At 37.4% G+C, this 26,713-nt stretch overlaps 1 protein-coding gene across 1 annotated transcript in view; it reads right to left on the bottom strand.

Moving 5' to 3' along the window:
- WDR64 (WD repeat domain 64) overlaps window positions 1-26,713 on the bottom strand; it is a 64,717-nt gene that overhangs the window by 16,303 nt on the left and 21,701 nt on the right. The window contains 7 exon segments of the mRNA XM_066178868.1: window positions 892-1,068; window positions 2,885-3,054; window positions 4,284-4,407; window positions 5,384-5,532; window positions 7,466-7,592; window positions 20,299-20,438; window positions 26,630-26,709. Of these exon segments, the coding sequence (XP_066034965.1) occupies window positions 892-1,068; window positions 2,885-3,054; window positions 4,284-4,407; window positions 5,384-5,532; window positions 7,466-7,592; window positions 20,299-20,438; window positions 26,630-26,709 (967 nt within the window).

Below are 26,713 nucleotides of genomic sequence, written 5' to 3'. Positions count from 1 at the left end.
ACAGTGAAACATTTTAACTGTCAATCTAACAAAATGCCTAAATTGACAGTGTCTACAACAACTGCATATGGGATGCTATTTTAATACTATTGTATTTGAGCTACATAGAAGCACCAGAGGAAGCAGGGAGTGAAAGTACTGGAAGACTCCCTGCTGCAGAGGATGGGTGCCTCTAACCTGACCTGCTTTTTACAGCACAGTTGCAATCTAAGCATGTGAAAAAAGGTGTAAGGGCTGAAGATTAATCAAAAGTAGGTATCTGTGGAGATATTCTAATCAAGTTAAAGGAAGAAGTCACTGAACAGAGATATAATGACCTTTCCACAAACATCATCCAGATCTGTTACAAAGTTAGTGAAATTTTACAAGACAGTACTTAAATCTTTTGGACTATTCAAGTTAAATTGAAACATAAATTTGACATTTTATTTTACTGAAGCAGTAAGAGGAGAAAATGGACTCACTCTGATACTCAGCTTGATTTTTATGTGCCACTATTACTAAAAGTCAGCCTAGCTATAGGAAGAAAGACATCTCATTTCTAGAGGTGTTTATGCAAGAACCTCAACTTACTATATTGTACAGGATTGTGAAGTTGTATGTTCAGAGCAACTCCTTAATTATGGTGACAACCATGCAATGGACTTCTAGGAAGATATAGCCCTTAGAAACAGTCATTTTCTAACATGATTTATTCTGTGTATTTATCTCAGTGTACTGAAAAGTTTGGCATCACAGAATCATAGAACATGTAAAGTTGTAAGGGACCACAGTGGGGAATAATTATTTGGTTCTTGTCCTGTTGCTAAAACATGAAATCATTGTGAGCACAGTAAACATTTTACTTTCCAATCTTCTGTAAATGATGTGAAACTTTGAAGTGTTTCTCACCTCTGTATCATTTTTCATGGAAGCAGTGTTACACAGAAGCCGAATCTCTGGGAAAAAATCTTGTGTTTTTAACGAGCTAGGCTTCAGTGACAGATACACAACTGGATCCCTTCGTGGAAATGGCACCATCTCAGGAAGCACCCATGTGACATATAGATTTGTTTGGGCTGAGTCACCCTATTAAAACAACTGACTTAATGAAAGAGGAAGGAAAGGATTTCTCTATTCATAAAGAATTACAGCAAGTGTGTATCAAAAGCATGTTTTCTGTGACAAATTACAAAAACTGTTACAGTTATTAACTAGCATATGCATAAACTGCAAACTGAAGTTTCATTTTAGACATATTTCAGCTCTCCTTAAATTACCTGCTGTTACATTAGAAGCTGTGCAGCTGTGGAGTACAGAGCTATTGATTTTACTCATTTTAACTAACTCCTTAAAGTAAGTTGTCTCCTTAGTTTTAGCTGCTTATTTCACGAAATTGTTACTTTCCATTTCATATCTACCAAAACATCCAGCAAAAACGATGGTTGTTCCAGTTATGTGAGAAGAGAAGCTATAGCTCAGCTAAAGCCCTGAGTCTCTGATTCCTCCCCATCACACCAAGAGACAACTGGGAGTTACTTTGATGTTTTTCCAACTATAACTAATTCACTCCACTATCTAGTTCCTGCTCTAACAATGAAATTTCTGTCCATTTTTTGAAGTGTTACTGAAATCAGCTCCTTAGGTTTGCTACTGTTTTCACAGATGTCTTGAGCTGCAGAATGAAGCAATAATTAAGATTTTAGTAAATCTTATGCTATTGAGTTAATCAAACAAGAAATACCTTTAGGGAAGGACTAAAAATTGAGAGATCTGTAGTAGAGTCGTGCAAAGGATGAACTGTTTTGGGCTGCTATTCCAGTTTATCTTGCTAACTACTGTATTTAAAGCCTTTAAAAAGCTAATAATAAAACAACCTATATTTCTCATTATTGCAGAGGTTCTTGTGGAAAAATGTAGTTCTGCAAGTATGTGAAACAGTACTAATCTACTTAGCTTCACAAAGACTTGGAGGAGATTGAACTCCTCACCAGCCTGTTTGTCAAGGGATACATTTACATCATTTACAGTTAATGGATTGTTAAACAAATTCAGTAATAACACTGGGGAGCAAGTGGTGTGATGCAGTAGTTCCAAAAAGTATGAATAACAGAAGCAAACCCTGTAGATAGCAGCTTTTCATTAGCAGGCTCAAAAGAATAAATTATTTACTGAAATGAGAGCCTGTATATTTGGTTGTGGTTTTTTTTTTTTTTTTCAAATATATCATCTGTCTAAACCCACATTTTCTATCTTGCACATAGCAGCTTTAAAGTTTCAGAAGAATTTTGTCCCAAGTTAAACACTCCAATTTGAGGAATGTAATTCCACAGCAACATGGTTTGTCTGAGAAGTTAAGCCATAATTATTGTGAGCTATGAATGCATTCTGTTAATTTTAGCTGAAAGGAACACAGAGTAGATGCTCAAAATCAAGCCAAGCAAGTCAATATGATTTATTACTGCCTTGTTTCTTTGTATCAGTTCCTAAGAATCCACTCTCTTAATCTATTAATTTTAAACAAAAATAAAATAAAATAATATTTTCATCAAAATTTTATCTTAAGAAGCTCTTTAAATAGACTAAACACTATCTGTAGTAAAAACACCAATTTTTAAAGCTGTTACCTCAAAGGATGTGTAACTACAGAAACCTCAATCACAAGTGAAAAAGCAAACTCAATGAAAAAAAATGTGAGAATGCTGAAAAATAGTGATGGACTAGTAAACATTTTAACACTAGACAGAAGGGCAGAAAGCTTAGTTGATTACATTTGAAATGTAGATTGTTCCTTGACAGTTTCTAAATTATTATCTACTAATTAATAAAAAAGTCCTATTTTACCAAAGAAATGGGGGGCTGCCAAATGAAATTAGGGGGGAAAAAAGAAGCATATTTGAAAAACCTGAATGAGTTTTATCTTCCCTCTCTGCTCCAAAACAATAACTGCATGTTGACCCTCATCAGCCTTCAGATATATTATCTTCAGCACACGATGCTCATCACTGCTGTGCTGCTTTAAAGGCAAGGCTTTAACTTCTTGCCCGCTTTCAAACTCCCAGATTTTCACTGTTCCTACACAGGGATGACAAAAATGTAGAAAAGGGAATGAACTTTTAGCAATAACCTGGGCTGCAAATCCAGAAGCTTAAATAGGATCAAACATGGAAAAGAGAAAGAAAGAGAAAATACAATTTGAGGTCAAGAGCTAAGTCACTGGTCTTTCAAAAATTGTAACTGTGTGTTTCTTAGCAAAGCAATGATTGGGACAAAAAAAAACCAACAAAAACCAGAAAACATCATTACCCTCTCAATTTTTCCATCTTTTTTCCATGTCTATTTTTTTTTGTGCAGCCCGGGATAAAAAAATCTCTGCTTATCTTGTTTCTTACTGTTTCTGAATAACTTTATCAGAGAACAATCACTGTGTGGGCTATCTGGCAGAAGACTTTGGGTTCTGAGTGACAGCAATGAGCAGCGGGACCTGATTGCTGAATTTATCCCAGAGAGCTAGTGGGGAGAAGGAGCTATGGAATTTTCTTAAGTAAAGCAGTTAACTTCATGTAACTTTTCTTTTGTAAGATGTGACAATATTTGCCTTCTGTTTTGCTTTTAAGATCCATAAAGGGTGCAGTCTCTGCTCCCATGTAGAAAAAAAGAAATGTGAGCCAGTACGTTGTGTGGAAAAGGCCATCATTTCCTTTTCATGTGAGGCAGTTTTCATAAGTTTCATGTATTTCAGAAATTCAGGTGTGTACTCCCAAACATTTTACTCATGCACCCTTAATAACAGACATGAAAAATACAGGAAACATATCTATCTATCTATCTATCTATCTATCTATCTATCTATCTATCTATCTATCTATCTACCTATCTATCTATCTCTTCTAGTGTCCAATGACTTCCAACACTGTAAAATTGAGCTTAGAGACTAGAAAATTTACAAATTACCATTCTGCAGCCATTTAGCTATAGATGTAGGTCCTAATTATAATGAGGAAACAACTTTTCAGACCAAGAGCTTTGAAGACAGTCTTTCAAAGAGTAATAGGCTAAAAAAGAACCAGAGCCCAAGCAGCCTAAAATCACGTTCCTGTGAACCACCTATGAAAGAGAACCCAACCAAGATCCATCCCACTCTTCTACAGACTTACAGCTGTACAATCAAAATTAATTCTGTCACTGGGACAGTCAAGGTGAAGAATTCTGTCTTCTAATGTAATATGCCATTAAAAAAACCCCAAACAGTAATAAGAAGTAGTAAAGGTTAAAAAAAGGTAGTAATTATTTAATTGCTTTACCATCACATGCCCCAGTAGCAAGATAAACCCCATTTATTTCAATGGCTGCACAGGTCACCTCAGTATTCACCCCATGTGCATATTCAATTTGATATATTTGAGATCCTGTTTCTAGGTCCCAGACCTGAAAAAAACAATAAGATAGTTATTTTTAATACATCCTCTAAAACTAGCCGCACAATGTGTTCTACTGTAATAGGAGAAATTATGGCCAATAGCAAATTTTTTACTGAAACACCAGGGTATTTTCTCTGAAAATGTCCCTCTCTCTAGGGAAGCCACCCAGGCAAGGGAAGGCTCCATTTTTTATGTGTACTATGATAAAGACCCCTGTTAAGTCAGAGAGACTGACATTAAATATGAAGTGTTTTTACAGTTTGAAAGCAAAGAAATTTAATTAGAAAGAATTGAGTTATAGTATCTTATCAGAATATACAAATGAAGCTTTTCACAAACATTTGGTCCAAAAACATAGAAACAACTATCTCTGATAATTATTGAATCCTTTTAGAAAGTTAAGCAACATCTTATAATAAAATACCAGTATAAAAATTGGTCACTGTAGTGGGATACCTCGCAATCAACTGGATTTATGAAGTAGTCACTGATTCCATATGCACTGGAATCTGATTTTCTGTAGCACCAAGTGCTCCAAATTATCTTGTGATTGTAATAGTGTTGCAGCCATGTGGTTTAAGAAGGCAGGGTTTACAGTGACAAATAACATCTTTAGAGAGAGTATAAACTGAACAAACCATTACGCAAGCAAGGCTTTCTCCACAGGAATGCCATGCATCACCAGCTGACCCAATAAAAGATGCTACCTCTCCCTACAAATTTTACCATCTAATGTACCAACAGCTGGTGAAAACTACAGGTTCTCAGTACCTCTTATGATTATTGTAGCACTGTTAAAAAGAAAAGTTGGATCTTCTGAACCCAAATAGGGTTACCACTTATTTGGACCCCAAAAATAGCCATAAAAACAACACTTTGAATAAAAAATACTAGTAAGTTATCAAATTTCCTGATAACTTATTTAGAATTAAAAAAGCTGAGATTTTTATTTTTCAGTATAAAGGGTGACAACTTATACTCACCTTCAGTATTGACTCAGTGCAAATACTGAGAATCTGGTGAAAAGTCCTGTTGTAAAGCAAAACATTGAGGCTCTTCTCATGTGTCTGAGGCAACTCTTTTGAATATCGTATCACATTAGCTAGGGGATAAATATCAACGACTTCTGAACCTGCACAAGGTGAGAGAAGTGAGAATATATACATTTTGTGCATAATTACTTTTCCTGGAAATTATAAGATTTCATGTAAACCATTGGGTTCATACGAGTTCTTCTGAAGAAGATCTGGAATATTGGGGTTTTTTGAGAATATGTGTTCTCTGAAGCAGAAAACATTCACACACAGTCCCCAAAAAGCACCAGTCAAACAATGACTAAGTATTTACCACTAAGTATTTTACCCGTCTTACACAGTCCTTTGCCCGCCTTTGATGAGACTGACATCCTGACAGCAAATTAGTAGAAGCCATAAATCCCCCAGTCGCAGTGTTGGCTGGCATGAAATGGAATGAACCCAAATATACAAAACTGGGAGATCTATCATTCAAATAAATTCTGGTTTCTGCCTTCTTAGAGATAAAGCAATTCTATCTGCAGGCAATGATGATGTCTTTCCAGTACCTTCCTTTATACAGCACTGCAGTTCTGAATGGTGTTTTCCAAACACCTTCCAGTGGTCTCAGATCAGGGGTTGCAAAGACAGAGGTAGATCGAGAAAATAAGACAGAAGAAAGGACAAGGTCTGTACAGTACTTTCAAGCCAGAGTGCATGTATAGTCTCCCATTCCAGCTCCAGTATTCCTGCCCCTGTGTCCCTGCTGCTCTACCAGCAGAGGGGCAGCAGTGAGTATGGAGTAAACGTGGAAATTGCCTAATCCTTGGCATAAATCCAGGTGCAGAGGGCAGCAGCTTGGAAACAGGCACAGAAGGAAAGCTATGGCAATATTCAAATGAAGTATGAAGGTGAGCTGTGATTTATGAATGTTAGTGAATTACTAAGTGAAAATCTCTTCTGCGAAGCCAGGTACAGAGCAATGAGAGTGAAATCACTCATATGTAGCCTCAGTCTCTTGCCCTCTTCAGGGGCAAGGAGACATTCACTTAGGCTTTTAATGGAATCACTAAAAGATTCTAGGACCACACTTTTACAAATACTTAGGCACTTACAGAACCATTGTTTATAAGGGCAAATTATCTCATTTTGTCAAGGAGTGACCTATATGAATTCCTAACATTGCTAAGCCTTGAAAATCTCACAAGCATAAATTTGAAAAGAAGACAGTTATCTGTGTCCTTTAGTAATTAAAAAATTCAGTAGAAAACATCAGGCTACTGAAAACAAAACATTTCACATTCATCTTCTTAGATCTGACAAGCTTTGTGCCTTGTTCCTAATCCAAGGTCAGAAAAAGCTGTCTCGAAAGACAATTACTTTATTTGCCAGGTACAGAGTCTCTGCCTTAGATATAAAAGGCTAACATCCTTAGTAACAGCTGCAAAGCTCTGGTCCCTCAGAGGTGCCAGGCTCCTTGTTACAAAGTCAGGAAACAGAGCCAAGAAACCCCAGGTCGAGTTACCACAATATTTTATTCCAAATCAGTTGGGCAGTGTGTCTGTTGACACCTCAGGTTGTAGGGCTGTTAAATAAGGAGGTTGTTTACTGAGTTAAATAAGGATACTTGTGAGGGCTCCACAGAGATTTTATGCTGCTGTTTTCATCTCCAAACAAGGGGCATGTCCTAGAGGAATAGTTACAGGGAGATCAATAACTTAAGAGCTTTCAAGAAATGACAAGTCTATATAACAATATCTGTAGTTTAATTTTGCTGTGGGAGGCTCACCTTGCCTTCAGAGAAGCCTTTCTCATTTCCTTTGTTTCCTGCTGTTAATTCCCATGCTGCATATTTTCATGCCATTTTCAATATTGAACTTAGCACCATATATAATCCACTTTAAAACAGTCTTAATGTGCAATAGTCTCATCTCCCAGTATTCTGTATATTCTCATATACCTTACCCCTGTACTCAATTTCAGTTGTATTTAATCATAATGATAATTGGATTCTAGGAGGAGTGGCATGCTCTCACAACTGCAGTAACATACCTGTGAAAAGCAGGCCATGATCATTGTCAAATACCATGGGAAAGGCATTCATCTCTTCTGGAGTCCCATAATCTTCATAGAAGACCTGCAGCGGTGAAAGAGTCTGAATATCCCACACTCTAAAAACCTAGAGGGGGGAGAGAGAGGAGAAAACCTCGTACTGCATCTTGTCTGGATTTTCAACTATTGTGTTTCTATGACATTAACATTGTAGCCTCTGATGAAAATCACATTGTCAAAAATGGTACATGCCAAAATAAGCAAGAGAAATATCAAGGGTATTTTGTCCCCATTTTACTAAGGATAAAATGCACAGAAAGGCTGAATTTTGTGGTCTTGACCTGAGAAGTCCACAGCAGAACCAGATTTCATGAAAACTGGTTCTACCCCTTAATGACAAGATGATTCCATTGTGTCATACTTTTCTGTCACATATGGATAAATGCCACTTGTTTAAAAACTTGTATTTGAACTGGAATACGAAATGGTGTGCAATAGTACAAAAATAAATTTCAGGGGGTACTGGACAAAGAAATTCCTGAAAGCTTTGACTGACAGCAGATGTTGGACCAAATCAGGATCAGAACACATTGCAGAAATATTATTTTTATGTGTATAAAGTTCTTGTGCTCTCCACAAGGAAATGCTATCAACCACAGACAGGATACCATCCTGTAAGGAGCATTAGATGTATTCAGATGTATTTGATCTTACCTTCAGGTTCAATGGAAAACATAACATCTGCTTTGAACTCTAGAATAATTGTATGTTAGCAGCACTTTTCATCCTGTCTGATGAAAAGCTGTGTTGAACTTACTGCTATCCCATGCAAACTAATTTTAATACTTCAAGAAATCATTATTTCTCAGATCACATGGCTTTTAGTGTGGTGTATTTCTCTGCAAGATAATTTTACTATGCTCTCAAAAGTTGTTCTGTCATCACATCTGCCTGCAATTCTTATTCAGCTGCCATAACTGGTGAGTTGTATATAGGCATTTGTATGGTCATTTTTATTCATTAAACTGTGCTATTATTATGGTTTCCTTGTAACTGGGATTTTAACACAAAGGCACATGTCAGTAGAACATCAACACTCTCATCAATACTCTGAGTGTTGTGGGCCTTGACAAAAGTCACAACCTGATTTTAAAGGATGTTACAGTGGATCCATTAGAATTCTGCCAAGGAAGGGAAGAAAAGGAACAGATACATCAATCAGTGTTTAAACAAATCACCTTTGGCACCAGAGAGAAATTCATACACGAGTATTTCAGAATGTTAAGTTGAAGAAAATTTCTTCTCAATATTTTGTTTGTTTTCAGGAAAACTCAAAAAGAAAGGACTCCAAAGAACATTTTACTGAGAATAAATTTTCCCTGAGACAGTACTGAGTCAAAAGAACCATGTCCATCACATTCCTCTGACTGACTTCTGATTACATTTCAGAGTTCACTCAGACATGCAATTTTTAAAGACTACAAAGACCAAACAGTCATTGAGAAGCCTTGAAACAGGAAACCCATTTGAATAGGAAAAAAATCATGAAACCCTTCATCCAACTGAACAGTAGACCACCAAAAATTTAAAGAAGAATGGATGATGAGAACTGAGAAAGTTAGGGCAATATTGCAGGTGGATCTCCAAGGTCAGTTCTGGTACACTCACAATTACAGCATGTAAAAACAGGGGTAAGAGCTGAAAATTAAGTAAAAGTAGGTATCTATGGAGATATTACAGTCAGGTGAAAATAATAAGTCACTGAACAGAGCTACAGCTTCCCATAAACCTCATCCAGATCTGTTACAGTGTTAGTGAAATTACACGAAACAAAAATGAAGAAAGACAATTCTTATAGTCTAATGGACTATTGAAGTTCAATTGGTCAAAAAGTGAAATACATGTTCATATACTATTAAAGCAACAAAAAGAGAAGATGTTTTTATAGCACAAGAGAATATAGGTAAGAACTTCCTGTGCTATTTCTTGCTGCTTGTTCAGCTGTTAAGGCCAGTAGCACATTAAGAAAATGCAGTCACTTAAAGTGACAGCAAAAACCGAGATACATTGCAGCATTCATAAATCTCTTCCCTGCCTTATGGCTGCCTTCTTCTCCCAGCCTGTGGGCAGGGATGGGGAGATTACATAAACCACTGTTCCACATGAGTAACTCCCACACACAGCATCACCAGCGTGGCCGCAAGACACAATGTCAGTGTTGCTCATCTGCATCAGCATACAGACTGCACATGAATCCATGCATGAACAGAGGCAACAAAAAGCATGCTTATTTAGAAATGGCTAAATGGAAGTGGCTAGGGGGAGCTGCCTTAGGAATGTTTTGCTAATACTAACTTTACTGTCCTTACTTATTTATTGAAGAATTTCCCACAGCAGCCTGAGAAACATCAGGAATCCCTGAAAACCTCTGGGAGCATATTCTTTATGGCAAAATGCTTTTGGACTATGGCTTCTGAAATGCAAAATACAAACTATATACAAGAAAACAAAACATATTAGGGAGGAGAAGGAATATGGAAAGAAGGTACTTCAAGTGCAATTGGAAACAACCCACTGTTTCAACTTTATAGGGAAAGCTGAGCTGTACTTCCAGCAACATTATATCTACAATAGTAGCTTACATTAATGAGAAACTTATTTATGTTTAGTTGTTAGCAGAATAGGCTTTGACCCACAGACAGACTTTTTTAAGAGTTAGCAGAGCAGGGATACTCACCTGTGTTCCCAAATTGTGACCAGCCATCTCCACACAGTTGGTATCTGACACACAGTAGCATTCAAGGAATGCACACTGCATATCTTTCCTCTATCTTGGCTGCAACAACACCAGCAACCTACTCTGTTATCCTCTCCAGGACTGCAATCTGGAGCAGTTCCATCTGCTCTGGGGTGCTCTTCTTATGTCATTCATTTTTCAACCCAATGGCAAAATCATATCATTACAGATGGAATTTCCACAGACACTGATAAAAATTGGGAACTAAATGCCCCTAAAATTCAGTGGGAGTTCTTGCCACTGAGACCCACTCTGAGCCTTCTGACATCTCCTGAAAATTTTAAATGTCTATATTTGCATTCATAAACATTTTCCTCTTGAGCATCACCTTCCTTCAAGAACTAAAACTCAGAACATAGAAAAAAGTCTGAACAATCTTTTCCATTAGCTCTGAAGTCTTTGTTTTATGAGCACATAAAACTAGCAACACACCTCTTTTCTATTTTTCTCAATACACTCAAAGACAGACAGAAGGCAAAAGATTCATATTAACAACTAAAATGTGAAAGCGGAGGGAAATAGAAAAAAGATGGGAAATAGGGCCAGAAAAACTGGTAAATAAATTTTTTACATTATCTCAGAACAATAAAGTTCAGGCTTAGGAACACTTATCTCCTGCCAGGTTTCTATGAAGACGCTACTGTGGGAACATGCTTTGACTTTGGAATAAGCAAATCCTGTTCTCCTTTCTGTCTGTAATTAACTGAGACAGATAAGGACTAAAGAAGTTCAGGTTTTGCCCCTCCCCCTTCCCCCCCCAAAACATAATCCCTTCAAATTTCTGCTAGTTAAGAATAATCGACTTTAAAATACTGTTCTATGGGAAATGTCTCAACAACTCACTAGAGAAAACAGTACATTTCTTTTAGTTCTTCCAAACTCTCACATTCTGACGATACCTTTTTGAAAGTTACAGAATATTTGTTTTTTGAAGAAGTCAACTTTCCTCAGTTTTACAGAATGGTGATGCTGCAAGTCTTTAAAAGGACTTATGAAAAAACACTCATGCAGGAAAATCCAAAGTTCAACCACTCATGGGGCAGAGAGAAGTTGTGCTAGCTACAGTATTCACTGTAGGCATAGACAGAAAGAGTAAGGAACAATTGAAGTTGATTTTTTTGTTGAAGTATTTAGTTTATCTGCTCCTGTTTTGCCACCCTGTTCACCTGATTGAGAGGGTCATTTAAGGCTCCATGGTTTAAATGAAAAAAATCACAAATTCATACAGAATGTATGAAGCCTCAAAGACAAAAATCACCAGGCATGAATGTCAAACTGCAGTTCTGCTTGCTGTGTTATTTAAGTTATCTGCAGAGTGTGCCTATATGTGTCTTGTGATCCCTGAAGGTGATCCTGCGAAGTGCTACAACTCACTGTCACAGTAAGAAGACTTAGGAACAAATTGATGTCAGTGGGATTACTTGTGAGGTTAAGGCAAGGAGGACTTAGCTCTAATCATATTAATGCAATGTGGTGCAGCAACCAGTTCTATAGCTACTGCCTTATCAGGATAGCAACCTGACAAAGTTCAAAATTATGAGCATTTCAAATCACTTCCTCAGATAATACCATTAACCTGGTGGTATATAAAATTACTTACTTTTCCCAGACATGAAGGGATGCTGGAAAGAAATCAAACTGTTGTATGCAATAGTGAGTCTAATTACATAGTATTGAGCCTGAAGGATATTTACTGAGTGCTGCTATTGAGAGGGTGTAAATGCTATGCATCTCTGTAAGGTGTACAGAATGTGCTGACAATAGACATACCTGATCCCTGGTGCAAAGACAAAATAACACTCAACACTTGTGAAGGACAGCTTCAGTGGACATGTAGATGTAGATGTTGTGGGGGACAGAAATAGGAACATAGAGGTGTAGGACAGAGATGGCTGCCCATGGGTACCTGAATCAGAAGAGTTAAAAACCAGTCAGGTTCCTCCTGTCAATCTTCAACCAATCTTAGAATGATTCCCTCACCTTAAAGTTTTTGAAGTAATTTTACTTTTTCATGGAATAACAACAGTTGCAATTGGAAGGGACCTTTGGAGATCATGCTGTCTTAATATCACAGTTCAAGTTAGGCCACATAGAGCAGGGCCACGTCCAGATGGATTTGAAATATCACCAAGGATGGAGGTTCCACAACCTCTCTGGGCACCCTGGGCCTGTGCTTGGTCTCCCTCACAGTAAAGAAATATTTCCTGAAGTTCACACAGAATCTCCCATGTTTCAGTTTTCATTGTCTTTGTTCTGGTCACTGGGAGCCACTGCAAAGATACTGGTCCCATCTTCTTTACACTCTCCCTTCCAATATTTATCTACATGGATGAGATCTCCCTTGAGACTTCTGTAGGTTTTTGTAGTGGGTTTTTTTGTTTGGTTGGTTGGTTTGGTTTTTTTCAGACTATCTAAGGCACAGAGTGATTTGAATATTAGAAAATGGCACAGGAAATTACAGAAAATTGAGTATCTTACATGAAAAGTCTGAAGAATATTCAGTGATATTGAAGGATTATGCAATATAAGAGAAGAATAAAATTCTTAATATATGGGAGAAACAAACAAACCAAAGAGAATAAAGGCAGAGCAGTAAGAGAACTTTAGTTTCGAAGCAGTAAACAAAAAAAGTCTGATATAGATGTGGCCACATAATTTTTGTGAAGGATGATTGGAGCAGATATCCCAAATGCCTCTTTTTCAAATTACCTAGATTAAATTAAATATTGTTATACAGTGCATTCCAGTAACACCCGTTATTAGCAATGGTTTGACGTAAATTAAGCAGTGTGTTTCCAGCTGAGTTGTTCTCATTTTTCAGGAAGACAAATGACTGTACTATAAATATATCCTTATAACTATATAATGTGGTTACAAAACCGGTTAGACAGGCATCCACACTAACAGGCAGTGATACAATCACCTGCTCAGTTCCAGACTGACAAAGACACTTATGACTTCCCACAGGGATATCACCCAGCCGATACTAAGCAGATCAGGAGAGAGAGGACAGGAGACTGATAACATCAAGGCTTGAGTAAATTTGCAAAAGTCAGAAAATGAAAAAACTAATAACACATCTTACCTCCCTTTATCTTCTCTGAAATGCTAAAAATCTACCCTGAGGCTGTGTAAGAGTAAAGCTAACATATGTACAACAGAGGTACTTTAGGATAGGCAAATTTTATCAGGGAAATGCTTATGTGGTTGCATCATGTTGGCTGCATTAGATTTTGAAGAAATTATGAATGGAATGAAACTCTCCCATGCCCCAGAATTGAGATATGAGAAATCCCTCCTTATTGCACTTCTGTCCTGCCATGTGTAAACATCTGCATTGCTCTTTAGCTATCAAAAATGAAATTACTTTTAAAAAGAAAAAAACTTAAGAACACTGCCTTCACTTGTTTAAAACAAGGGGTTTGTGTTTACAAATGATACCGCACAGTGGTTTAAAGACTGGGAATACACTTCTTGTATTAGCCCTACTGATCATCAAACAAAACTGTTTTTAAGAATTGAAGCCTGTAGGCTCAAATCTTGCCCTTCTGACTGACTTAGGTGGTCTAATTCAACCAAACCCACCACTGGAGATGTTCTAGTAAAATCAATGAGACAACTAGTGAAGTAAATTTTGGCTTTCTGACTTCCACTGACAACTCAAGTAGGCAAGACATGAAGCTGTAGCCTCCACTGTTCAAGTTGTGAATCCCAGCTCTGCACTGAGAGAGAGTGGTTGTCACTGCTTCACTGCCTTTCAGTACAAGAGCCATTCACTCAGGTCTGGTCTCTGCCATTAGCCTTAACCTCCTTGTTTCCACAGAGTGTAAGATCATCTTTCAGATAATGGCCGACTTCCTGCCACATCTCCAGGCTTAATAGCCCCTGTGCCTACGAGTAGTTTTTCTTCCCCTTGATGTTTCCTGAATGCATTCAATGAGTTCTGTAACATGAACAAAATTAAGTAATAAATGCTTCATGACACAGCACAAAAATAAGAATGGGCAAACTATAGAGAGACAGGGGCAATGAAGGACTGAGTGACATGAAGGAGAGGAAAAAATAAACATAGCAGAGATTTTCTATGCAATATTCTTCTATCTGTGCTGAACCACCAAGTCAGTTTTCCATTATTTCCTTACCCTGCAGACTATTCTTATATTACCATACATTCTGTAAAAGTAATTTTCCTGTTTATTGGGCCCAACAGGAAAAAAACAACCAAACAACTATAGCAATTTCTATTAACTTAGCCTACTGGTATTTGTAGAAAAATGCATTAGTGGTAATGTAATAACCAGGAAGATCAAGTACCTTTATATAAGACCATCTTGCCTTGCCTGACTTGAAACATCAAATTCATTGTCTGTCTAGTGTATCTTGGACCATCTGAGGATGCTGCTTAGCTGCAATTCCAGGTCCAAAGATGGCTTTTTAAAAAGGACTTAACATATTCTACCAGCATTTCTTGTCAATAAAAAAGATGTTACTTCAGTACTCGAATAAGTCATACTGTTTTGTAGAGAAAAGGTGTAAAATAATTCCAACGGTAGGAAATAATCACTCATTCCTCTTTTTATAGTTCCCAAATGATAAATATCAATGGTATTACAACCTTAAATCTTGAGATATGCTTTGGCAGTCATCTTGGGAAAAATGTTTCCTGAAAACTGCTTTAGTAGCTTCTGCAGAATAATTCTGATCAAAGAGTTATTTACACTCGCATTTGCAGTTATATACATATGCTTTCACTTTTATGCCAATAATCTAATCTATGCCTATAACATGCTGACACTTTAGCAAACAGTCCATGAATTTCCATGAATATTATACTCTGGAACAAGTTCAGCAACACAGAATTATGAAAATTCCGGCCCTGGCCCTACTCTCTACCTCAATGTCACCATTCTGGAAATGCTAATTAATATGACTAAAGGTCATACAGAAATTATATACAAATCAATGTCTCTGCCTAATTTGTAAGTATTCTTATGTTATAAACCCAAAAAACTAAGTTTAGTTTTTTTGATAGGAGAATTAGAAAAATTTTAATAGCTGCCTGACAACTTTTTACTAATAATTAGTTCTATCAAGTAATCCTTATAATATTGGAGCAAGCAAAATGCTTATGTGCTTGAATAGTTAAATCCTCATTTTCTTAAATAGAACGATTATTTGAATTCAAATTCCAAAACAGTTTCTTAATTGTTGTGGTAATTGTTTTGTTATTGGCTCAGGACAACTTGTTTTCAGTTAGATTAAATAGCACAGAGGTTTCTTTAATGCTTTCCAGAAAGCTGTATTGCATATTGCCCAAAATGCCACAGAGTAAATCAAGCAGTCTGCTCCAAGAGGAAGAGACCACTGCTCACGTTTCTTCTGCTGACAAAAGCAGAACTGATCCAGTGAAGTGTACTAGTTTTGACTGGGGTTGAGCTAATTTTCTTCCCGGTGGCTGGTATGGGGCTGTGTTTTGCATTTGTGCTAAACACAGGTTGATAATATTGAGATGTTTTTGTTATTGCTGAGCTGGGCTTGCACAGAGCCAAGGCCTGCTGAGTAACCTGGACTTTTGGAACCCACCTCACAAAGTTAACACAGTGATGCCTCCCTCCCCTTCTCCTGGGATCTACTCTCTTTTTCATGCTCTGATATGTTCAGACTTATGTTCAGACTTATTTTTAACTTATGGAGTTAAAATTCTCCTAAACTAGCTCTTCCACTATGATACAAATCTCCTGTGATCTCTAATTTTTTTCACTAGTGCTGTGAAACCACGGTTTCAGATTTGTTCATTTTTACGTCTTTGTATAAACCACAATCTATTTTTGTGTTCTATAGTATGGAACTAAGGCTAATTCCATCAAATAAATCCCCTAGTACTCTTGTAATAGATATGTAAGATTTGTGGTATCTTTAAACCATTCACTGCAGGTTTTGAGCCCTTAATTCAGCCAAAAATTCTTCAGACTGCAATGTGTTCCTGCAGCATGAATCTGAAACCAAAAGCCAATGTGATCCCTTACTTTTGAACTCTGTAGTATAAATCAGTTGCATACAGGCTGCAGAGAGATTCTTGTGAACATATTTTACATTGCACAAAAATATCTTTACAATGACAAGGAGCTTTTCAATATAGTTCAAGAAAAATAGCTATAAAATTTAAAATCAGTCTGAATCTTCAAATGTAACAATTTTGTAACAAAGATAACAACTGCAAATCTTAATGAAAAAAAAATTACTCCATGCTTTTTATCTTGTTTTGCAACTTGAGTTGAAAATGGCATAATAAAAATGCTCTTTTTTAATATGGACAGCTGATGTGGTTTAGGTTAAATTTAATTTTGGGAAGGTTCTGAAAAAGTGTCAATTTAATTTTCCTAAGCTTTTTCTCTAGTTCTGCTATTCTGTCAGACGTGTATTGCAAAGTCTATATAAAGAAATTTTGTTTTGCTAGGGGACAATGCTTCTGTGAGATCATTGATATATCTCTAACTTATTTTCAGTAAAGATATATAGGTTGTCCTTATTTTGCTTCAGTGGTCTCCTATATCACAGTCACTGAAAGATGGAAACAAAAGAGATAAAAATATTTTGATTTTTTATGCTAGGCAGATTGAAAAGCAAGTTGGTCTTTGCTTTTGACGTGGAAACAAATTAAATGCAGAAGTATCATTTAAAGTTCCTAGAGAAGTTGCACACCTTTATATAATTCCTGGTTCTTGACTGTCAAACACAAATGTGCTTAAAGCAGTTGGAAGCAATCCTGTTATGGAAGGAAGCTGACCTCCTCCTGCTATTTGGTATACCATATATCTTCTGTAGATAGCATATTTGAGGCACAGAGAGATAAGCACTTTATTTGAAAGTCTATGTTTAGACTCCTCTGTGAGGGATTCCTTCTTTTTTGGTATAGTTTTCACTATGACCACAAGATTTATATGACTCTTGAAAGTCTAGGAATTTGTCTATTTTTTTTCTTTTTTTTTTGAGAAGTGTGATTTCAGCCTTATAACTCAGTGCACTATTTAAACATACATGGCTTTTAATTAAAACATACTGTCATATATTCATTTGCAGGTACAAGTGGTCTTACTGATGTTATTGGCACTACTCAGCTATATTTAGTTAAGATCACATGTCTACATAGTTAGAGACTTTAAAAATAGATTTTGCTTTCTTATAAATCATCATATTGAATCATAGAAAAGCCCAGAATGGCCCTCAAAAGATCTTGTACATTTACTGCTCCAGGGGCTTCATTCTCAGTTGCTTTTTCATAAATATCTTAATGTTCATTCATTCCCCTTAAGTCATGTCTTACATCTTACTCCATTTTTCCTCCATGTATAGCTTGAGGCTATCTGTCAAAACCCTCCTTAATTCACAGTAATGCATGCCTGTAGCAAAGTTACAGAGTTATCTACAGAACAGAAAGGTATGGATTTATAGGAGTGAGGAAGGGGGAAGGGTTATAGCTCCACGATTATGGGAAGATGGGAAATTTTGATAATTTATTTTTAGCTAGTATTAATTTAGAAATGTACAGGGTTTTTTAAGGATAAGATTAAAGAAGTGAAAATGTGGTATTTACTGCCACCTCAATGAGCAGTGGTAAGCAATTATAGCAGAGGAATGGCATGGGCAGGACAAATAGTTCAGCAATATTTCCTACTTAATCCAATAAAAATCTGGAAACCTTTGAGATAGAAGGGTATCAGCTGACTAATTACATTGGGTCCTTATTGATTTATAGTAGCTATTTTTCATAATCATACCTTCAATTTTAATGACCATTCTGAACTCTAATACTTCTGCTCAAGGCTTGCAGCTTTAATCAGCATGGCGTAACTGGTTAATTTAGTATCTATCCTCTCTACCCCACCACTGTAGATGCTAATAAGGATATTGAATAGGGTTAAATTTAGAAAATACAGCATTGGACCACTTTGGAAGAGTTCTATTGCCATTCACAACTACTCCTTCAGGGGCTTCTCTTTTATTTTTGCACATATTTATAAAAGTTTCTATTCTCTCCCAAGAAGTCTCATTTTGACAGATCATATAAATAACCAACACCATGATTCCACCAATCACTTCTCACGTACCCATCCCTTTCCAGCAGAATCTTGCAGTATTTGGTGGAATAAGTGTTATTACTGATTTTATTCACATTCCTGTTTATAGGCAATGCTTTGGATCAGTAAGCCTTGTAAAAGACACTGGTTAGAAGGAGATCAATAGTTGAACATGATATATACAGACACCAGAAAAACTCCACCTATGGATTTAGTAGGCTGGTAGGAAGAGAGAAGTGCAAAAGAACTGGAGGAAATTTTTGCAGGTGATCACTACTGAATGAAGCATTTGAGTATAGGTTCTGTTTTAACTCTTACAGTTACTAAAGTAACACAGAAATTATCAGAATGTTAATATCTACTATAGCAAGCATTCTTTTGTCACACTTGTAAAGATAACATGTCAAATAGTTCCATTCTAGTCCTACCTCTCAACATAAAATGATTTGGAAATGTTAGGCTAAACCCCTGCCTTTTTAAAAAAATAAATGAACCTATTACTATCACAAGTACTTATGCAAAAATAGATTCCTACTTGAATTTATAACACTGATTTCACAGAATCACAGAATCATTAAGGTTGGAAAGACCTCCAAGATCACCGAGTCCAACCTCTGACCAAGCAGTCCCTTGTCAACCTTGTCAACCAGATCATGGCACTAAGTGCCACATCCAGTTGTTTCTTAACACTTCCAGTGATGGTGATTCCACCACCTCCCTGGGCAGCTCATTCCAGTGTTCATGAACCCTTCCTGTGGATAAATTCTTCCTGATGTTAAACCTAAACCTCCCCTGGCACAGTGTAAGGCCATTTCCTCTTGTCCTATTTCTAGTTGGCTGGGAGAAGAGGCCAACAACCACCTGGCTACAGCCACCTTTTAGGCACTTGTAGAGAGTGATAAGGTCTCCCCTCAGCCTCCATTTTTTTTCCAGGCTAAACACTCCCAGCTCCCTCAGGTGCTCCTCGTAGGACTTGTGCTCCAGACCCTTCACCAGCCTCATTGCCTGCCCCTGGACATGCTCCAACACCTCAATGTCCTTCCTAAAATGAGGGCCCAACACTGAACACAGGATTTGATGTGTGGCCTCAACAGTGCTGACAACAGGGGGACAATCACTGCTCTGGTCCTGCTGGCTACACTATTGCTGATCCAGACCAGGATGCCATTGGCTTTCTTGGCCACCTGGGCACATTACCAGCTCAAATTTAGCTGCTGTTGACCAGTAAGCCCAGGTCCTTTTCTGCTGGACAGCTTTCAGCCACTCTTTCCCAAGCATGTAATGCTGCCTGGGGTTGTTGCGGCTGAAGTGCAGGACCTGACACCTGGTCTTATTGAACTTCATACTGTGGGCCTTGGCCCATCAATCCAGTCTGCACAGCCCTCCTCCCTTCAGCAGATCAACACTTCCCCAACGTGGTGTTGTCTGTGACTTTACTGAGGGTGCACTCGGTCCCCTCATTCTGACCATCAATAGGGATATTGAAGAGGCCTAGACCCAGCACTAATCCCTGGGGGTCACCTCTAGAGACTGGTCACCAACTGGATGTGGCACCGTTCACCACCACTCTCTGGGCCTGGCCATCCAACCAGTTCTTAAAGCAACAAAAGTGCACCTGTGCAAGCCATGGGCTGACGGCTTTTCCAGGAGAATGCCATGTGAGACAGTATCAAAGGCTTTGCTGAAGTCCAGGTAGACAACATCCACAGCCTTACCCTCACCCACCAGGTGAGTCACCTGCTCAGAAAAGGAGACTAGGTTAGTAAGGCAGGACCTGCCCTTCCTAGACCTGTGCTGGCTGGGCCTGATCCCTTGGTTGTCCTGTATGTGCAGTGTGATTGCACTCCAGATCCTCTGTTCCATAACTTTGCAGGGCACTGAGGTTAGACTGACAGGCCGGGATTTCTCTGGATCCTTCTTCCAGCCCTGTTTCCTTGAGGTTCAGAAAAGTGTTATACCTTTGCACAGGAAAGGCTGATGACATGTTGATCTTTTTCATTTGTCACAATATCCACAATACTATGTCTGTGTCCTAATAGCTTCCCTATAGGACTAAAATTAACAACGGGATTCCACAAACGAAGGATACTGTCATTACCTGAAAGAAAAAAAAATATTATTATATATAGTCAGAAAGATGGAATAGTCACTTGTATTACAAATACGTTTGGTAATTTGAGAGCTTAGTGTTCATAAGTCTGTCCTGTCATACAGGTAGAGTACTCCCACATAAGGATGTGAATTTTTCATTCTAAGGGCTGGATTGCAGCTTATGTTTCATTGCTTATCCACAAACACATATTAAAAATGCATAACTGATTAGCTTTTCAAAGCCTTTTTATTTTGCTAAAGGAAGGGCAGGGACACTGAATGGGACTACATGGACTAGCCCCAGAGGAGCAAAGTACTTGAACAGAAATACAATGGGGGCTCATATTTTGTTTCCTTCAAAGATGTAATTTAGAAAAATGTCAACAAGTTTTTGTGTCCAATTAGCCAGGACACAAAGGGATAACCTCCTTTATGGAAGAAGGTGAACATGTAGAAAGGAGTGGGCATGAAAGCTGAGGGCAGACAGAAAACAGTAACTGCTGATGATTTAGTTTGTAGTAAAGTAAATGAGAATTAGGTATTTCATAATTACTTGTATGTTCAAACTTTGAATTTGCCTACAATTTAAGGAATAATCTTTGATTGTGTTATAGGTGAATGTTTGGTACTATTTTGCTAATAATTTCCACAAATATTTCTAAACAACAGTATGTTAAAAATGTATTTTAACTTTCAATTCCTGGCAAATATTGCAATTGTATGAATTGTGTGCATCTAGTGAACAGTCTATTTTGACACACAATAAATGAAACAGCCACATTTTGTCTAGACTTCTGTTTGAATTCTACTTTTCTCTCAGCTTCAATTGAAGAGCAAAAAGCAAAAAAACCATCGACTAGGAAGTATATGCCCCAAGAGAACCAGGTCAATTATGTTAAGCACTCAGCTCATTTATGTTAATCATCTTCCTTAAGCTTGTTCAATCTACTGTCATTAGTCATTCCCTCCATTTCTCTCTTCAGAAATCTATTCCTTTCCTTCTTAATGCAGCAAGATGTGATTTGTTTAGGAGCACCCCATTTCCCTTTTCCTCCATTAAAAAATATTGTTCTCTCAGTTAAATTGATTCCACTGTTTATGTGGCTTCTCTCTAAATGAGAGAGGCTCACTGAAGGAATGATCTACTCTTAAAATAGCTACAACAGAAAGCCTTTTTGATTTATGCCAGCTCATTTCACAAGTGTGACTGAGAATTCAACTGTGCAAACAGCTGTAACAGCTGCACCAGCACAATGGAGGAACTTCTGCACAGGAAAGGAAGAACATGCGTAAGTAGCTGACTGGCTTGAAGCTTCAAGGGGAAGAGATTCTTTTTAAGGCAAAACTACTCTAGACAATCTGTATATGCTCTAAGCATGGCAGGAAGTAGCTTAAATGGGTTATAACTGCACAAGTGATTAATGAAGCCCTTTTGGATGGGAAGACTCCAGAACGTGGTGGATGTCCCTGCTCACTTCCTCAGAGCTTGTGTTAGGCTGTCCCAGACATGTCCTGCAAGTTAGCAGAACCCTTGTGACCAGATCAGGGCTTACAGTAAAACAAGTGCATGGGAGTAAAACTGAGCTTGCAGACCTCCCATGAGAGGGACATGAAATACAGTTGACAGAAGCCTCCAGTGAGACTGGTGAGATTGGTTAAAGTATCAGAGGGAACAGACATTGCTTCAACAACATATCCCTTACCAGCTCCAGATGGAAACTGTCATGTCTTAAGGTGGTGGAGAACTAGGCAGAAGCTGTCGACAATGTCTGATCAACTTGATTACCCGCTGGCTGCACTTTTGAGGAACAGAACCTTTCTTGGTCTTCCTAACTGCTCTGTTCTTTATATTCCTGAAGTGATGGCAGATGATTGGAGGGGAGGATAGTGCCCTTTAATTCTAGCACAGTTTCTTTTAAGAGTAGAATCACTAATACATGTCATTTATTTCAGATAATAACAGGAAGATCAAGTGACATTTGGGAAGAAAACATTTCCCTACATTAAAAAATACTGTTTGCTCTTCATATGAAAGAGTGGATTAATTTTAGTTCCTTTTACTGATGTGGAGATAATGGTAGATTTTATTATAGTAGATGTGCTCTCTTCTCTTTTTCTGGACTAATGCCAGATTGGCCCTAACATTCACTGCTACACTGGAACATTTCCAGGGACATTTGTTCTCTCCACGCTCCAAATATGCCTCCAGGATTCAGAATCCTGACACAGAAAGTGTGGGTACCAAGCACGTTCAGGAAAAGCTTGAAGATGATCTATCCAACAGCAATTTTTTAAGATTTTGTAAAATCAGTGATTCGAATCAAAACAGATTCAGTTGTGTGTGGTCCTTTCCATGATAAATAATTATAAAAAAATATGTTTAGGGTGTTTTTAGAAGTCAGATTCTACAACCACAACTCTATTCTAGCTAGATGTTATGGACTCAAATACCTTCTTTGAACATGTGATGCTTTGTCAAACTGTATCTCTTGCTGACACAGTTTTGCAATTTTTGTGGTATTACAAGACTGCTGAGATGTCTGGATTTCAGTGGTGAAACCCACTTGAGAACAATAACATATTTGAATGGAGAAATACTAGGCTTAGCCTGGCATCCTCAATAGACTGTAAATGAAAAATATACCTCCTGGTTTCTTTCTATGCTGCTACTTGCACACAGAAAACTCCTTATCCTTTAAAAGAACTTGCCTTTCCTTCAAATCTGTCTTTTAAATAATCTTGCCTTATAATGTCTGCAAAATCTCTTCAGAACAATCAGACATCTAGTGAACTAGTTTATCATACTGACACGTTTCTGTTTTATTTTTTTCTTTGTGCTTCCTTCTCTATCTTTGTATGTTCTTCTTAAATTTAGACTGCATCATAGAAAAGAGTTTGCTATGCTTCTGAGAGCTAATATTAGAGGAGTTCTGGTGATTTCTATCACTGGGATTCCTGGGAATTCCTGAAAATGTGCTTCTCTTGTTCCAGGAATTCACAAAGGAAACTGAACAAGCACAGAATAGTTCCTTTTATTGTTTTTAATTCGTTACTCTAAGATTTAGAAATCACTAACAGTTTTTCTTCTGCTTCATTGCTCACAGGAAAACAAAAGCCAGATTTGAAGAACTAATAGGGTTAGAAGTTGATGTATCATTTAAAACTGATCATCCCCTGCTTCTATATGCATACCTAATTTGACTTTAACTGCAGTCATTCCCTGAAATGATGATAAAGACATGGCTGGAATTGAAATTAATACATAATAAGAAGAAAACTTTACCATTCAATTTAACTTTACTATTCAATGTAATATTAATGCAAAATGCTACACAGAGAAGTTATTTTAAATTTCTCTGGGCTCCATATTTTAGGCCTCTATCAGGCTTTTATCATTTTACTGGTTGAAATCTAGCCTGAAGCATGAAAAGAAAACTCAGTACCAGGTTTGTTTTCATTTTATTCATTTTTATAAGTGTCAAATATCTAGAAGACAAAATTAGGTTGTGTCACAGTACTGACAAACTCATGAGCATAATCTAATACAAATAAATGATGGAAGAGTAAGTGTGTTAAAATATGAGTTCTTTAATAGTCACAGTAATATTTCATCACAGTATGTAACATTCCATTTGTGCTATAAACACCTGGCTAAATAACATTAAATTGGGGCTTACTAAAATGTTTAGCAGATTTACACCTGCTGAATACTTTAGAAGCTAGCCTGCAATCAAAGGCTGGATTTTTCTTTTATGTTATTTGCCGAATGAGACAATAAACATAGCTTTTACAAATGTTTGAACATATCACCAAGATATCTGTATATTATGATTCCTGAATTATTATTTACCTGTTATGGTCTCTCGTTTTTAGGGTATATTACAGGTAAAATTGCAGACTCCCTAATTAACAGGACTAGCTTATGTTCGTTTGAAATAGTTTAAATGTCATTAACTAGATCATCAACATCTGTTTCTCAATTGGTCAAGAGTGAGATGACTTAAGATACAGAGGCAAAAATAATGTGCTTCAGCCTGATGGTGTGCTGTGCCATTGTCAGCAGCGTATTCTATTAACAGAGCACAGAATTCTAAAGCTCAGCTTTCGAAGGCTTTAGTAGCGGGATCTCTCAAGACCTGTAGCATTATTCTAAATTCTGTGTGCAGCTTCATAGTAGGCCCTGACTGATCTAACTTCACAGTGAAACTGAAAGAGATAACCCACCCTGTCTTTATCTTTAGACATGCATTCCCATGGTGTTCTGGGACTCTTAGTAATACAGCTCAGCAATGATTTCCTTTCATATTCAAGGGGAGCAGCAGGGCTAAGCTTTGGGAATGAGGGTGAGAGGCAGGATGATGCCTTTCAATAACAAGATGAAGGATGGCGGGTGAACAAGCAAGACAGGATTCTAACTCAAGGGTATGTAAACATTATGAATGGACAGGAAGGTTTTCAAAAATCCAAGCTCCATTTTAAACTGAGAATATTTTTCTGCAACTGCCACTATTCAGGAGACTGCTCTATTTTTTGGTCTAATAGACATCAGTGGCATTCCTTGTTAATTGTCACTTTTCTAGGTTATAGAAAATATACTTTTTTAATCTCTGCACAGTAGTGCCATTAGAGCTTAGCTCAGTTGGTTAGAGCCTGCTGCTATAAACACCAAGATTGTGAGTTCAATCATTTTATGGACCATTCACTTAAGAGTTGGACTTGATGATCATTATGGATCCCTTCCCCCACCCTTTTTCTATATTCAACTAATCTTTCTCAAATGTAGTTCAAGATCAGCATATATCAGCAAGACAGAACCAGCACATGTACTGTGCGCAAGTGTTGCTGCATGATTGTCCTATTCCTTTTCTGTGCCACAAGTGTTTACTGCTGGTCATTGACAAAGTGGGATGAGTGCATAAGGCAGACCTTTGGTTTGGCCTACCACAGCTATTATAATTTTCTTAGAATTTTTTTCCAGATTTTTCTCTTCTGCCATTTCTGGAAGAAGAATTTTCAGTGTGTAAAAGAAACTTTTTCTAGTTCCTGTGTAATTGACTTTCTTTCCTATTCACACACTTCACCCTGGTTTTATTACTACAGCAAAATCCTCCTGTTGTACCTGTAGGAAACACTGACCACATTTTGTTCAATAGGACCTCCCTACTTCATGTCATCAGTAAATTTCTCTAGACTACTTTTTGTGACAAGGTAATCAGTGTAAACAGTATCTCCTCCAGGGCTGAACTTCAGAATTTTCACTAATAACTCTTCTACAGCTTTTCCTTTAAATCTTGTGTCTAGAAAATCAATAGAACTGCCTGATATTTATTTTGATATCTTTCACAGTTTTCCTCTTGGTAAACTTTTACAATTCAACATGAACTGCATTACTTCCCATATACTGCCACGTATATTATCTAGGCTGGACAGCAGAGTTTTGGTGATTTTTTTTGGCTCTTGTTGCATACAGATGCAAGAATTTTTATGTTTGCTATTGCAATTTTTAGTACAGTTTTAAGCAATAAAGACTTGAAGAGAAGTAGCATCAATGTCACTTGAGGGCACCACCCTATCAGGCAGAATATATAAACACGATTGCTGTCATACTCCAGCAACATTTCTAAAGCATCAAATATGACTACTGCAGTAGACAGGCCCATAAAATTATTGGATAACAGGGAAGAAGTGGATGTAAGAGTGCCATTTTTGCAGTCTGCTTTGGGAGAAAGAACAAACAGTAACACTTTGGGGAAACATGATCAGAGAGACCAATGGAAAGTATTAAGATGGGCCAATGTGACTGCTTAAGATTACGAAGGGATGGTGAAAGAGTAATAGGGTGGAAGCTGTGCTGATACTGCAAGGAATAATGCATACAACCTGGTCAAGGCCACTGTGACTTGGAATGATACCTTAGAGTAGTTGAGCATACTGTTTCTTCTGTTTTATTATATAAATGGTACTTGAATAAAAACCAGATGGAGCCCTTGTCAGATTCCTGTCAGGAAGTATATCTCTTCAGACAAGGACTGACAGTAATTAAAAGCAAGGCCTCTGTTTCCTCTAATTGCAGGCAGAAGCCATTGTTGAAATTCTTAAGATGCTAACTCGGCTTTATTTGATCTTATTTAACTCAAATAAAAAAAAAATCGGAACTTTTCTCCAAGAACAATCTCTTGGAAAAAACCTGGTACTTACCTCCAGTGATAATGACTTTTGCCTTTCCACAGTATGTGAAGGCATTTACTCCTTTAGGGACAGAAAATTCCTTTACAGGTCTGC

This window comes from Chamaea fasciata, unplaced genomic scaffold (genome assembly GCF_029207755.1).
Source record: "Chamaea fasciata isolate MVZ Bird 193981 ecotype frontalis unplaced genomic scaffold, bChaFas1.0.hap1 SCAF_3, whole genome shotgun sequence".
In the NCBI taxonomy this organism is placed as follows: Eukaryota; Metazoa; Chordata; class Aves; order Passeriformes; family Sylviidae; genus Chamaea; species Chamaea fasciata.
The sequence above is the reverse complement of the archived record's forward strand: the minus strand, read 5'-3'. Positions and strand labels throughout refer to the sequence as shown.